The following is a 13,422-nucleotide window of genomic DNA, read 5'->3' on the forward strand; positions in this document are numbered from 1 at the left end:
CACCACCTTGAGAATGCCAAGCATGCTGATTTCCCATGAAACTACTGTAATATACAGATCTTATAATCTGTAATCTTCAAGGTTCTTAAGAAAAAACAAAAGACTATTCCTAACATGTTTTTGAATTCCTTGAGCGAGTGGAGAATAAAAGATAGGGGTAATAAGGATGATTAATCACAGGTTCTAAGTAAAACACCCTGAAAAAATACAATTAAGCCCAAGTAGAGTATTTCTCTACTATTTCTAGGCACATATGAGAATGTGAATCTTCATATAAACATAGAATAAGATTTTTAAATGTGTACTCTTAAGTAAGGTAAGTGTATCTCACACAGCCTCCTGTGTTCCGAGGTTTAAAAATCAGAGTCTTCAGAATAAGTGCTGAAAAGTCAAGCAACTGAACATGAACCTATTATAGAGATTGTTCCTTTTGCTGAGGCAGAGGCAGAAGAAAAAAAAGAATTTCAAAAGAAATCTGCAAACCTGTTGTGCTGTTGGGCCCACTGGAATCCACAGGGGTGAAACAAATCAATTATGCATTTATAGATCCTGTTCAAAGGTTTGAACTGTTTAACCAAGTACAGATCATTCTTCCACCTTCTTACTCTCCAACCAAACCAAGTGCCCCCACACTACAGGTAAGTGTCGAGAAATTCCGAAGCCTGAAAATATAATCCATGCAGGTCAAAGGCAGAAACTTACTCCAGGATGAGTTACTGTCCCCAAGAATTCTAAAAATATTTATAGAAGATCCAAAAGCATTTCTGAAATCTCCTTTGCTAACAACAGTTCCTTTTCTTTGCGAACAGCATATTTAAAAGGATCAATCTCAAAAAAGCAAAGTAGCAGACAGATCAGCAACAATTCACTACCAGAACCACAGAAAATCCCAGAGAGAGAAGGCAGTATCTCTGAATCACGGATGGACTTGGAAAGTTCAGAAGGATTCGAGCGCTTCCCTGCCAGAAAGACAGTTCTGGATCAACTCCTTAGAGCAGGAAGCCTGTGGTTTGTAATTGGTGTTCTAGTTCTGACTGCCTCCCCAGGGACTGCAATCACGCTCGCTCTACCTGCTGACAAAGTGAGGGTGGAGCAGCTAGAGGCAGCCACCCTCAAGCCGGCCCCTCCTCCTCTCGGTGCAAGCACACACTTAACCAGAAGCAGTCTTTGCCTCTCCTTTCTCAGTTCCCTGACTCCCTCTAGTGAGGCACAACCCAACTACATCTAAATCAGTCCTTCATACCTTTCTCTGGGTAAGCAAGCTACTACGTGTAAATCAGAGCCACTCAAACATATCTAAGCAGATTCTGCATGCAGCAGAGCATAGATGGTGGTATGAGGAAATAAAATGAAAGAATCCACAAGATAAAAGAATGGACACAAGGTTTTGCAAATAAGAGTTCAAAGGGATTTCTGTACTTTCCGGGTTTTAGTGTGTCTATAAGTGGCACAAAGCCAAAATAAAGTAATCCTGAACTGTCGTACTTACCAATTTACTGCCGCTTCTGTCTCTTACCTGGGGAAGGACTCTGTCCTTTTTTTCGTCAGTCATGGGCCTGCGCGCTGTCCCTGAGCTTTTTTTTTTTTTTTTGCTCAAGGCTAGCACTCTACCACTTTGAGCCAGAGCTCCACTTCTGGTTTTCGGGTGGTTAACTGGAAATAAGAATCCTACAGACTTTCCTGCTCGGGCTCACTTTGAACCACGATCTTCAGAACTCAGCCTTCTGAGTAGCCAGGATTATAGGCATGAGCTACCAGCGCCTGACCAACTCTATTTTGTGCATAGTTTTTCTTCTAATTGAAGTTAGAGCTCTTATCTATATGTAACTTTAGATCAGGTTATTATAGCCTCACATCTTTTGGAGGTGACATAACTATGTATTTTACCCTCATGGTAAGACTACAAGTCTACAAGCAAATGGTAAAATTCATCAAAGAAGTGTAGTCAGAAACAAAGCTGATTTTCTGCTAATTATCACATCCATGAACTATAACTGTTATACTAACCTTGCCATTAGGCACGACAAGGGCAGGAAGCATGGCTCAAGCGATAGGGACTCGTGCTTGGTTCAAACCCCAGTACTGTAGTCAGGCATTTTGCTTTTGAACTGATACCAAAGTATTTCAAAATTATACCAATGAACAACAATGTGAATACAACTAACTCTATTGATCTGTATTCACTTAAAAAGTTATTATAAAGAAAAATTCTTATGATAAAACTGCATGTTTTTCAACCTCATACAAATTGAACCTGTTTAGTAATTTTTAAAATGAAGGTAATTGGGCTGGAAAGGTGGCTCAGTGGTAGAGCGCTTGCCTTGGCATGCATGATAGTCCTGGGTTCGATTCCTCAGCACCACATAAGCAAAAAGAAAAAAGCCAGAAGTGGCGCTGTGGCTCAAGTGGTAGAGCGCTAGCCTCGAGCTGAGGGACAGCGCCCAGGCCCAGAGTTCAGGCCCCATGACCAGACCCAAAAAAATAAAAATAAAATAAAATGCAGGTAATTATTGCACTGGTTTGTTGTAAAGATTAAATGACATAATACTTCTGAAAGCATTAAATAGCCTTTTGATCTTGAAACTTTTTCTCCTATTGAAGATTCTGTGAAGAGTTTCTGAATATTAGACATTAAAAGAGGTAAACCTGGAGAAGAGTAAATTCTAAAGTGAAATCTTAATTACTTTTTTGTTGTTGTTGGTTGTGGAGCTTGAACACAGGGTCTGGGTGGTGTTTTCCCTGAGACTCTTTGTGCTCATGGCTAGTGCTCTACCAACTTGAGCCACAGTACCACTTCCAGTGATTAGTTGGAGATAAGAGTCTCTTGGGGACTTTTCTGTGTGGGCTGCCTTCAAACTGTGATCCTCAGACCTCAGCCTCCTGAGTAGCTAAGATTACAGGCATTAACCATGGTCACCTGGCTAATTTAGTACTTCTCATTTGTAGCTTAAGAACACAGATATAATAGCCTGTTTACAACAACTATCCCAAATGATAGGGAAGAGTTCTAATTCTGCTGGAGATTTTGTGTGTGTGTACGCTGGGCCTAGGGCTTGAACTCATAGTCTGGCATTGTCCCTAAGCTTTTCTGCTCAATACTAGTGCTCTACCACTTGAGCCACAGCTCCATTTCCAGCTTTTCGGTGGTGAATTGGAGATGAGTCTCATAGATTTTTCTGCCCAGGCTGGCTATGAACTGCAATCCTCAGATCTCATCCTCCTGAGTAGCTAGAGTTATAGATGTAAGCCACTGGTACCTGGCAACTTTTTTAAATTTGTTACTGTTTATGTTCTTTTTTTTTGTGGAACTGGGATCTGAACTAGGGACTTGCACTTGCTAGGCAGGAGCTCTACCACTTGAACCATACTGCCAGCCTTTTTTTCTTTTGCTTTATCTATCAGGGAGGAACTTGATTTCTTCCTCAGGATGGATCTTATAAAGTGTCTCACATAGCTGGGGTCACAGACATGAACTTCCATTCCAATCATTTTGATTGAGATGGGATCTCACAAACATTTTGCTTAGGCAGGCTTTGAACTGAAATTCTCACAATCTCTGCCTCCAAAGTAGCTGGGTTAGGAGATAGAAAGGGTAACAGTGATCAAGATGAATTGTACTCATAAGTGACATGTTGAATCAAAACCCCTTTGTACAACTACTTAAAGATAAAACAAAAACAATGTAGCCAGCCGGGCGCTGGTGGCTCACGCCTGTAATCCTAGCTACTCAGGAGGCTGAGATCTGAGGATCGCGGTTCAAAGCCAGCCCGGGCAGGAGAGACCGTGAGACTCCTATCTCCAATAAACCACCAGAAAACCGGAAGTGGCGCTGTAGCTCAAGTGGTAGAGCGCTTGCCTTGAGCTGAAGAGCTGAGGGACAGTGCCCAGGCCCAGAGTTCAAGCCCATGGCCAACAAAAAAAAAAAAAAACAATGTAGCCAGGGGCTGGAAAGGTGGCTCAGTGGTAGAGTGCTTGCCTTGCATGCATGAGTTCCTAGATTCAATTCCTTAACACCACATAAGCAGAAAATGCCAGAAGTGGCGCTGTGGCTCAACTGGTAGAGCACTTGCCTCGAACTGAAGAGCTGAGGGACAGCGCCCAACCCAGAGTTCAGGCTCTGTGACTGACAAAAAAAAAAATGTAGCCAAGATGACAGGTATGAGTCACCATACACAGCCCAGTGTTTTTAGTTTTTGTATGTCCTAAGACTATACAACAAATAAAAAGTATACATTATTATAATCATTGATATATGCAAAAATATCTTTAAGGCTAAACTAAAAAATAGACTTTCCTATCATCTTTTTTTTTTGCTTGAAATTTACATAGGTACTAACCTAATAGTTAATGTATACAATTGGTTGAAAAAGGAAGAAAGTTTTGTGGTTTTCTCTCTCTGGCGGAGATGTTGAGAATAACATGTATCCTGGGCCTGGGGACGTAAGATCAAGCCAAATAGCTATTTAGTCCAATAATATCCTATATTTTATGTCATCACAATAAAAAATTCAAAGAAATGATTTTCTGGCTTCAAAGTTTTAGAGCCATTCCTCAAAGGATGCCATAATACTTCCCCAGAGATGTCATCACTATGGTAATGAAAAGCTCTTGCTGTTCTGGAGGGTATAGCTCAAGTGGTAGAGGACTATGCCTAGTATGCACAAGGCCCAAGCTCAGTCCCCAGTACTATGGGAGGGGCAATTCCTTCTCATTGATACCTTTTTCATTTTAGTTTCTATTTTTTGGTCTAGCATATGCTAGGCCAGGGCTCTACCAACTGAGCTACATCCTGAGCCTCAACCTAATCTTCCAAGACAGACATCCTTCAGAATTGACTTAACTATATAGAAAAGAACATCTATCCACCCCCTCCTTTCCCCAAATAAACTAGTGTGGAGCTTGAACTCTGGGCCTGGGCACTATCCCTAAGCTCTCTCTCTCTTTTTTTTTTTCACTCTACCATTTGGAGCCACAGCATTATTTCTGATTTTCTGGTAGATAACTGGAGAGAAGAGTCTCAAGGACTGTCCTGTTCAAGCTGGCTTTGAATCATGATCCTTAGGTCTCAGCCTCCTCAGTAGCTAGGATTACAGGTACGAGCAACCAGCTCCTGGCTAACCCAGTACTCTTTAAAACATGTCTAAGAATTCTTTACTTTGATGGTATTTTAAGAAGTAAATCTTTTCTCAAGTACAAATTAAAAGGTGGAGGAAAAAAGCCAGGCATTGGTGGCTAGAGCTTAGCTTAAACTACTTGGGAGGCAGAGATCTGGCGGATTATGGTTCAAGGCCAGCCTGAAAAAGTATGAGATTCCCATCTCTAAAATAACCAACAAAAAATCATGGTTTGAGCTGGGAGCCGGTGGCTCACGCCTCTAATCCTAGCTACTCAGGAGTCTGAGATCTGAGGATTGTGGTTCAAAGCCAGCCCAGGCAGGAAAGTCCGTGATAAATCACCAGAAAACCGGAAGTTGCACTGTAGCTCAAGTGGTAGAGTGCTCGCCTTGAGCTGAAGAGCTGAGGGACAGCGCTCAGGCCCAGACTTCAAGCCTCATGACCGATTAAAAAAAAAAAAAAAAAAAAAAGCAGGGCTTGATATTTGGCTCAAGTAGTACGGTGCTAGCCAAGCAAGCAAGCCCAGTAAGCACAAGGGCCTGAACTCAAAATGGAATAAAAAAAAAATCATGACAATTTTTTTGAAAAAAATACAGTATTTTCTCCTTTAATAATACTTTACTAGTATTATTAATGTCCATAATGACTGTGTTTTCTATTAATCACTAGTAAAATAGTAAAAACAAGCAAGACGACAAGTCTAGTTGGAACACTCACTTTATTATTGATTGATTGAAATTTATTGGTGCTTAAGGTGCTGAAATACTGAGGTGCTAATTAGGAACCTTGTTAGTATGTGTCAGACCTGACTGGCTAATTTACAAGAAGATTTTATTTTACCTCTCGCCATTTTGCCCAAGTCATTGATGATAGATAGCTTTGTTGATGGGTACCAGGCATGTGAGTACAGCAGGAGATCCAGCTCCTTGGTCTGGTGTATTCATATATAAAAAAGTTTGGAAAGCTCATCAAGGCATCTCATTAATTAAGCCTTAAAACCACTGAAACCAAATCTATGCCAAAGTTCCTGCTTGATACATGTTCCTCAAAAGATATTGTCACTTTCAACATATAAAAGCTAAGAAAGGCATATCGAAGGGAAGGAATATCATCTACACAGTTCACCAGCAATTCAACATGACAGAGAAAGGCAAAGTTCCTTCATTAGGAAATTCAATCTTCTTTTCACACACTCTGTCAAAATATGCAGCCTGGCCAAAAGATGTACATGCCTTGATAGTTCGTCCACCTTTAAGCCTTGCTAATGAAGATTAATAAATGCCGAGCATGCAGGCATCTATTAGTCTACTCAGATGGACCAGACAAGTCACTTTTCAGTTCCTACTTTATATCTAAACTAAGACACTGCAGACCAATACAGAGCTTTTTTTCAAAAACCCCGGATTTCTGTAACACTTGTACGATTTTAAATCACTGAGAAGGCACAATGTAATATAAGGAATGCTCGATCTGTTACATCCACAATGGCTAGCCTATACTTAATACAGTTTTTTCATTAGATTCATATTCTTAGACTTTCCTTTTGTTTTCATAATGCTTATTAGGAAAACTTGAGGCAGAATGCTAAAAAATTCTAGTTAGTTTAAAAGACTTTAAATCAGAAATGTCCTTGCTGTCATTGGATGTACAAATGATCACTTACAGTAAATGGACATCCAAAATGTCCTTTTCTCATTTGAATCCCACATTCCTATTATTCAAATTTAGAACCTTATAATGGAGATAAGAAAAATATGTTCTCTTCTATCCCACTACTAAAGTTCTCCCAGAAGCTTAAGGCAAATATAAACTATTAAACGTATCAGAGCATAGCTTCTGCTAAAGGACAGTTTTCCTCAACACAGATGAGATTTTGTGTTTGTTGAATGTAAGTCTAAAATAAGAAAACCCTACATTAAATCCCTTAATGTTTCTGTTCACACATTGTACCTATTCCCTTCAAAATAAAAAATATTACATATGCATCCTTTATCCTTCTAGCCTGCAATATTAATAAAAATATAAAGCTTTAAAACCTTTAAATCTACCAGCATTTATAAACACAATTATATTAAACAAATTAAATTTTTTTCTTTAGAAGACATTTAAGAGATATTAACAAAACTTTTTTTGCTATTTATGATAATGTGTCATTAAATTACAGAAAGATATGCGAATAGAGAACACTCCTGTTGATATAAAAGATTCAGGGGCTGTTCAGTATGATGGATGGTCCAAGTCCGGATGCCTTGCTCTTGAAACAGAATGCTGGGTTAGGAAGTAAGATAATTTTCCTGTTAATCATGGAGAAAATTAGCTCTTTCCCAGAGTTTCTTCCCTGGAATTCCTGACCCATTTAGACCTGTGATCTCCGAGACCTCATATGTCTTTGTTTTTCACATCATCTTCTTGAAAGGATCACACTGTGACTTGAAACAGATAGACAGAAGTTGTGCTGACTACAGTTTGAGAGTGGCACAACGACTCAGCACACACACATTTTGCTCCAGTACCATCAATGCAGCAGTTTTTAGATGCTTCTTGACTGTAACAGAAGGCTAGGACTTTTCATTTGAAAGGGATCTGGGCAGCAAAGCAAAACAAAAAATAAAACCAAAAAAAAAAAAAAAAAACCATGGCTGCTAGATGTTTAGTAGTTTGTCAAGGTAAATAATCTGAACCGAACAGCTGTAGAAAATACCAAACTTCCAATTTTCAATGAACGAAATTCCAACAAAACAAAAAATATTTCTTTTTTTCCTTAACAGAACTGGAAAAATCCCAACAGTGTGTCATGTGCAAGGCTAGTCTGCCTCCAGCTATAGCTAATGCACAATGTCACTTTTGTCATCCATTCCTCACTCTTTTAATTCTTCCTCCTTTGGAAAGTGCTCCTGTTTGCAGGCCACGTCCACCAGCAGATGAAGATCTAGAAAGAAAGAGTTGTTTACTCACTTTTAGCTTCTCAGACTACGGAGCTCAATAGACAAGTCTCTAACAAGAACAACAAATTGTCGATGTCTCTCTTATAAAACTGGCTGTAAAATTACATTGGCTTACCTGAATCTCAATTTTCAGATACTTCTAGAACTCTCAAGCACAATGATGTAGCCCAGATATAAACACAAGAAAAGATCAAGAAAATTTAAAGTTTGCTTTTCAGTGGTACGGCCAAGTCTTTTCTTCACTTTGTTTTTTATTATAAATTAAAAAGGGAAAATAAAGCCAAACATCAGGGGCCCATGCCTGTAATCCTAGCTATTCCGGAGGCTGAGATCTAAGAACTGAGGTTCAAAGTCACTCCAGGCAGGAAAGTCTGTGAGACTCTTAGTTCCAATTAAAGTAAGACATCTTATCTTCAAAAAAGCCAGAAGCGGAGCTGTAACTCAAGTGGTAGAGTATTTAGCCTTGAGCACAAAAGCTCAGGGACAGCACCCAGGGCCTTCATTCAAGCCCCAGTATTAGAACAAAAAAAAAAGGGGGGGGGGAGTATGAAAGGAATCAAAGTGAAACACACACATAAAATTAATTTCTTCTATACTATAAGATCAGCTGAGATGAAGAAATATGAAACAGCAATACCTACAATGTTAAAATAAGTAGTTACTTTTCCAAGGTTGATTACCTTCATAAAAATCCCACTTACTAGCTACTCAGGAGGCTGAGATCTGAGGATCAAGGTTCAAAGCCAACCCAGTCAGGAAACTCTGTGAGACTCTTATCTCCAATAAACCACTCAGAAAACCGAAGTGCTGCTGTGGCTCAAGTGGTAGAGCACTTGCCTAGAGCTGAAGAGCTGAGGGATAGTGCCCAGGCCCAGAGTTCAAGCCCCATAACTGACCAAAAAAAAAAAAATTCCCAGGCTGGGAAGGTGGCTCAATGGTAGAGCGCTTGCCTTGCATGCATGAGGCCCTGGGTTCGATTCCTCAGCACTACATAAGCAAAAAGCAAAAAGCCAGAAGTGGCGCTGTGGCTCAAGTGGTAGAGCACTAGCCTTGAGCTGAAGAGCTGAGGGACAGCGCCCAGGCCCAGAGTTCAGGCTCCACGACTGGACCAAAAAAAAAAAAAAAATCATGGTAGAGCGCTAGCCTTGAGCTGAAGAGCTGAGGGACAGTGCCCAGGCCCAGAGTTCAGGCCCCACGACCAGACCAAAAAAAAAAAAAAATCCCATTTATTAACTAATACAACTGAACCTTGTGAAAACACCTAGACAAACTGTAAGAAGGAAGGCATACCCTTGGAGATTGGAAGACAGAGTAGTTCACCAAGAGTGCCAAGGAAGGGTTGGGGCGCATCTCAAGTAGAGTGCCTGCCTAGCAAGCATAATGCCCTGTGTTCAAATTCCAGCACTATTAAAAAAATGGGAAAACGTAAAAATGTGAGTTCTGCAATACAAAATAACTGAGCTACAGTTTAAGATCAATGAGAAAATCTTCTCTCTTATTTAGCATTTTTCAAATAGCTAACATGCATTATCAGTTATCTAATTAATGCTAAGGAGTAAGTGGCTAACTAGGAGGTAGAACCTCTAAGCTATTCTATGGCTAATAAGTAAAGCCAGTGGCTTCTACACCTTCCTACACCCTGATGTCACGTGGCAATCTTAATAAAATATTAATGCCTGGGGCAGGCTCCCTCCTCCAGACATTTTTATTTAATTGGTATGGAGTACAACCTAGACATCAGTATTTTTGAAGTATAAAAAAGATGTGGGAGTTAATACCTAATTATCATCATTTTCTAAACATCTCACCTTGAGAACAGGTCTCATGGTTATAGAAAAAAAATTAAAATTAAGGTTAAGTTGTGGTAGAATGCTTGCTTAGCAAGTATGAAGCCCAGAATTCAAACCCAGTCCATAAAAAGCCCAAAAATATTAAAATAAAAATTTGAAATATGACTAGACCCATTTGTCACCCTACTTTGTAAGTAAAGAATTTTCTTTTGCAGGTATTGGAAGTTGAACTGAAGGCTTAAGCACTGTCCTTTAGCTTTTTCTTTCACTTGAGATACAATTCCATTTCTGGCTTTTTGGTGGTTAATTGGAGATAAGAATTTCATGGACTTGGGCTGGGAAGGTGGCTCAGTGGCAGAGTGCTTGCCTTGCATGCCTGAGGCCCTGGGTTCGATTCCTCAACACCACATAAGCAAAAAGAAAAAAGCCAGAAGTGGAGCTGTGGCTCAAGTGGTAGAGCGCTAGCCTTGAGCTGAAGAGCTGAGGGACAGCGCCCAGGCCCAGAGTTCAGGCCCCACGACCAGACCAAAAAAAAAAGAAGAATTTCATGGACTTTCTTCTCTGAGCAAGTCCTGCCTGAACTGGCTTCAAAACTTTTTTTGGGGGGGAGGGGTCCAGTCGTGGGGCCTGAACTGTGGGCCTGGGCGCTGTCCCTCAGCTCTTCAGCTCAAGGCTAGTGCTCTACCACTTGAGCCACAGCACCACTTCCGGCTTTTTTCTTTTTTTGCTTATGTGGTGCTGAGGAATCGAACCCAGGGCCTCATGCATGCAAGGCAAGCTCTCTACTACTGAGCCACCTTCCCAGCCCTGGCTTTCAAAACTTTTATCTAAAGAGCTCAGCCTCCCAAATAGCTAGGATTACAGATATGAGCCACTGACACCTGGCCTTTTTTTTGAGGGGGGCAGTTTATTTCTCCTGAGACTTGAACTCAGGGCCTGGGCACTAGCCTTGAGCTTTTTTACTTAAGGCTAGTGCTCTACCATTTAAGGTACAGTTTCACTTTCAGGTTTTTGGTGATTAATTGGTGATAAAAGGCTCACACACTTTCCTATCAGGGCTGGCTTCAAACTTTAATCCTCAGATCTGATCCTCCTGTGTAGCCAGCTACTGGCATCTGGCTACTTATTCTTTTTAAAATGTCTCTTTCTTAATCAATTCCCTAACCTCTAAGAGATAATTTTCAATTCTAAGTCTATATTTTTAATAGAAGGGAAAATAGGAAAGGATGATACTCTTGAGCCAGAGGAGAGAGTATTTCAGGAAGGCCAAAGTAATTTGTCCAAATGTTGAGGTAAAGTACAATGGTCCGGGACTAAGAATCACTCTTGGATTGGTAATATAGCAGTCATTAGAACTTTCACAAGAGCAGTCTCAGCCAAGCAGAAGGAACATAAAACATGACTGGAGGGCCTGGGAAGGTGGCTCAGTGGTAGAGCGCTTGCCTTGCATGCCTGAGGCCCTGGGTTCGATTCCTCAGCACCACATAAGCAAAAAGAAAAAAGCCGGAAGTGGCGCTGTGGCTCAAGTGGTAGAGCGCTAGCCTTGAGCTGAAGAGCTGAAGGACAGCGCCCAGGCCCAGAGTTCAGGCCCCACAACTGGACTCCCCCCCCAAAAAATGACTGGAGTAGCTGAGACAGGGATATACTTCTAGGTGCTTCAAAGAAGAACAGAAAAACAACACTTGGATGGCAATATGAATAACAACTGGATGACATTTTCTGTTTTTTTTTTCTTTTGGCAGTACTAGAGTTTGAACCCAGGCAGGACCTTTGAGACATGGACCCAACTGTTTTTGCTTTAATTTTTTTTTTGGGGGGGGGAGGGGTTGGTTATGTGGCTTGAACTCAGGGCACTGTGCCTTGAGCCTTTTTACTCAAGGTTAGCTCTCTACCACTTTGAGCCACAGCGCCACTTCTGGTCTTCTGATGGTTAATTGGAGATAAGAGTCTCGCTGACTTCCCTGCCCCGGGTGGCTCTGAATCATGATCCTCAGATCTCAGCCTCTTGAGTAACTAGGATTATAGGTGTGAGCCATCAGCACCTGGCTGCTTTTTTTGTTGTTGTTGGTGGTGGTCCTGGGGCTTGAACTCTGGGCCTGGGCACTGTCCTTCAGCTCTTCAGCTCAAGGCTAGCGCCCTACCACTTGAGCCACTTCCAGCTTTTTTCTGCTTATGTGGTGCTGAGGAATTGAACTCATGACTATGTCATGCATGCAAGGCAAGCACTCTACCACTGAGCCAACCTCCCAGTCCAATTTTATTTTATTTATTTATTTTTTATTTTTATTTTTTTTTTGTCGGCCATGGGGCTTGAACTCTGGGTCTGGGCGCTGTCCCTCAGCTCTTCAGCTCAAGGCGAGCGCTCTACCACTTTTGAGCTACAGCGCCACTTCCGGTTTTCTGGTGGTTTATTGGAGATAGGAGTCTCACGGTCTCTCCTGCCCGGGCTGGCTTTGAACCGCGATCCTCAGATCTCAGCCTCCTGAGTAGCTAGGATTACAGGCGTTATTTTTATTTTTTAGATTAGGTTTTATGCTGCTCTTCTTGCTCCTTGAAGACCTCAGACCACATGATCCTCCTGCCTTTGCCCCTTGAGTTACTGGGATTGGCATGCACCAAGATACCTGGTTAATTTTTGTTGTTGTTATTGTTTCAAAGAGACAGGATATGTCTAGGTTTCCCAGACAGGTCCCAAATTTCTGGTGTCTTGGGATTCTCCTGCCTGCCTCTATAGTATAGTGTAGCTGGAATTAGAGGTGTGTACCACAACACTTGGCTGAATGGAGTTTTTCTGATATGGCACTCATGGTGGCATTTCTGCATGATGGGAATTATCTAATATAAAAGATAAAATGTGATAACTGAAAAGTGAAGGGGATAGTACTGGTGCTATGTCTGTGAGTATACAAAAGGTTATAGGAGTCTATATACACGTGAGAACTGGTGTTTCTTATGATAGGAGTTAAGGCAGAACATAGGTATTTAACTGAAGGGAGCCTGATAGATGGGTTGGAGGGGAAGATGTCAGAACAGTGGCATACCTGTAGTCCCAGCTGCAGAGACACGAAGATCACTTGAGCCCAAGAGTTCAAAGCCAACCTGGGCAACCATCAAGACCCTGTTTTATATTGGTAGATAGGTAGAAATATAGACAAATTGTATCTCTTCTTACTTCTACTTTCTCAATAAATAAGAAATAGGCAGAATGAATGGTGAAGAAGGCTATAGGAAGTTATAGCAAAGGGAGGCTATAGAGAATGAGGAATGCATTGAGTAGGAAAAAATATAGAACTGCTGCAATTATAAAAGCCCATGTGAATTTGAGGTGAAAATAGTTATTTGAAAAATAATTAGTAGGGCTGGGAAGGTGGCTCAGTGGTAGAGCGCTTGCCTTGCATGCTCAAGGCCCTGGGTTCGATTCCTCAGCACCACATAAGCAAAAAGCAAAAAGCCGGAAGTGGCACTGTGGCTCAAGTGGTAGAGCACTAGCCTTGAGCTGAAGAGCTGAAGAACACCCAGGCCCAGAGTTCAGGCCCCATGACCGGACGCCCCCCCCCCCAAAAAAAAGTAATT

General features: G+C 41.3%; 2 protein-coding genes across 3 annotated transcripts in view; both read right to left on the reverse strand.

Moving 5' to 3' along the window:
- Window positions 1–1,035, reverse strand: part of Rnf43 (ring finger protein 43) — a 78,737-nt gene extending 77,702 nt beyond the window's left edge. For both annotated transcript variants that reach the window (XM_070027003.1, XM_070027002.1), the window contains exon 1: window positions 484–1,035. The gene's annotated coding sequence lies outside the window, so the exon portion shown is untranslated. The remainder of the gene's footprint in view (window positions 1–483) is intronic.
- Window positions 1,036–5,826: 4,791 nt separating this feature from the next.
- The window catches only part of Hsf5 (heat shock transcription factor 5), a 43,392-nt gene continuing 35,796 nt past the window's right edge, over window positions 5,827–13,422 (reverse strand). Inside the window, exon 6 of the mRNA XM_070027004.1 lies at window positions 5,827–8,043. Coding sequence (XP_069883105.1) covers window positions 7,973–8,043 — 71 coding nt within the window. The 3' untranslated portion in view covers window positions 5,827–7,972. The remainder of the gene's footprint in view (window positions 8,044–13,422) is intronic.

This window comes from Dipodomys merriami, unplaced genomic scaffold (assembly GCF_024711535.1).
Source record: "Dipodomys merriami isolate MVZ:Mamm:240054 unplaced genomic scaffold, mDipMer1.0.p SCAF_19, whole genome shotgun sequence".
NCBI lineage: Eukaryota > Metazoa > Chordata > Mammalia > Rodentia > Heteromyidae > Dipodomys > Dipodomys merriami.